The 674-nt window shown below is 44.2% G+C and overlaps 1 protein-coding gene across 1 annotated transcript; it reads left to right on the forward strand.

Moving 5' to 3' along the window:
- Positions 1–333: 333 nt before the first annotated feature.
- LOC130884192 (60S ribosomal protein L37-like) lies at positions 334–674 on the forward strand. The gene has a single exon (XM_057785212.1). It carries the CDS (start codon positions 353–355, stop codon positions 644–646), a length of 294 nt encoding a protein of 97 aa, XP_057641195.1. The 5' UTR covers positions 334–352; the 3' UTR covers positions 647–674.

Below are 674 nucleotides of genomic sequence, written 5' to 3' on the forward strand. Positions count from 1 at the left end.
GTTTTGCAAAGATACTCATAAATTAATATAAATTGTACAAAGAAATGAATTTTATTATAAAGTTTCTGCACATGCTTCTAACATATGTTAGGAACATTACTCCACTAGTAACTACTTCTTACTCTCCCATGCCTTTCCCTTCCTCTTCCCCTTCCACATTCAAAGTAAATCTAACTTCCTTTCCAGTTATTCCCCCCTCCAATTAAACTTCCACAAAAGAGAGAAACACAAGAAGTGTGTCTTCATGCGACTGGCTTGTTTTGCTTAATGTAACGATCTGTAGTTCCATCCATTACCTTCAAAAGACATAATTTGCTCTTCCGGTCTCTTTGGCCTCGGCGGCAGAAGCAAGATGACTAAAGGAACGTCATCCTTCGGAAAGCGTCGCAACAAGACGCACACGTTGTGCCGCCGCTGTGGCTCTAAGGCCTACCACCTTCAGAAGCCTACCTGTGGCAAATGCGGCTACCCGGCCAAGCGCAAGAGAAAGTATAACTGGAGTGCCAAGGCTAAGAGACGAAACACTACCGGGACTGGGCGGATGCGGCACCTAAAAATTGTCTACCGAAGATTCAGACATGGATTCCGTGAAGGGACAACCCCTAAACCCAAGAGGGCAGCTGTTGCAGCATCCAGTTCATCGTGAGGATTTCAATCTGTCATAAAATAAATGT

This window comes from Chionomys nivalis, chromosome 1 (genome assembly GCF_950005125.1).
Source record: "Chionomys nivalis chromosome 1, mChiNiv1.1, whole genome shotgun sequence".
NCBI lineage: Eukaryota > Metazoa > Chordata > Mammalia > Rodentia > Cricetidae > Chionomys > Chionomys nivalis.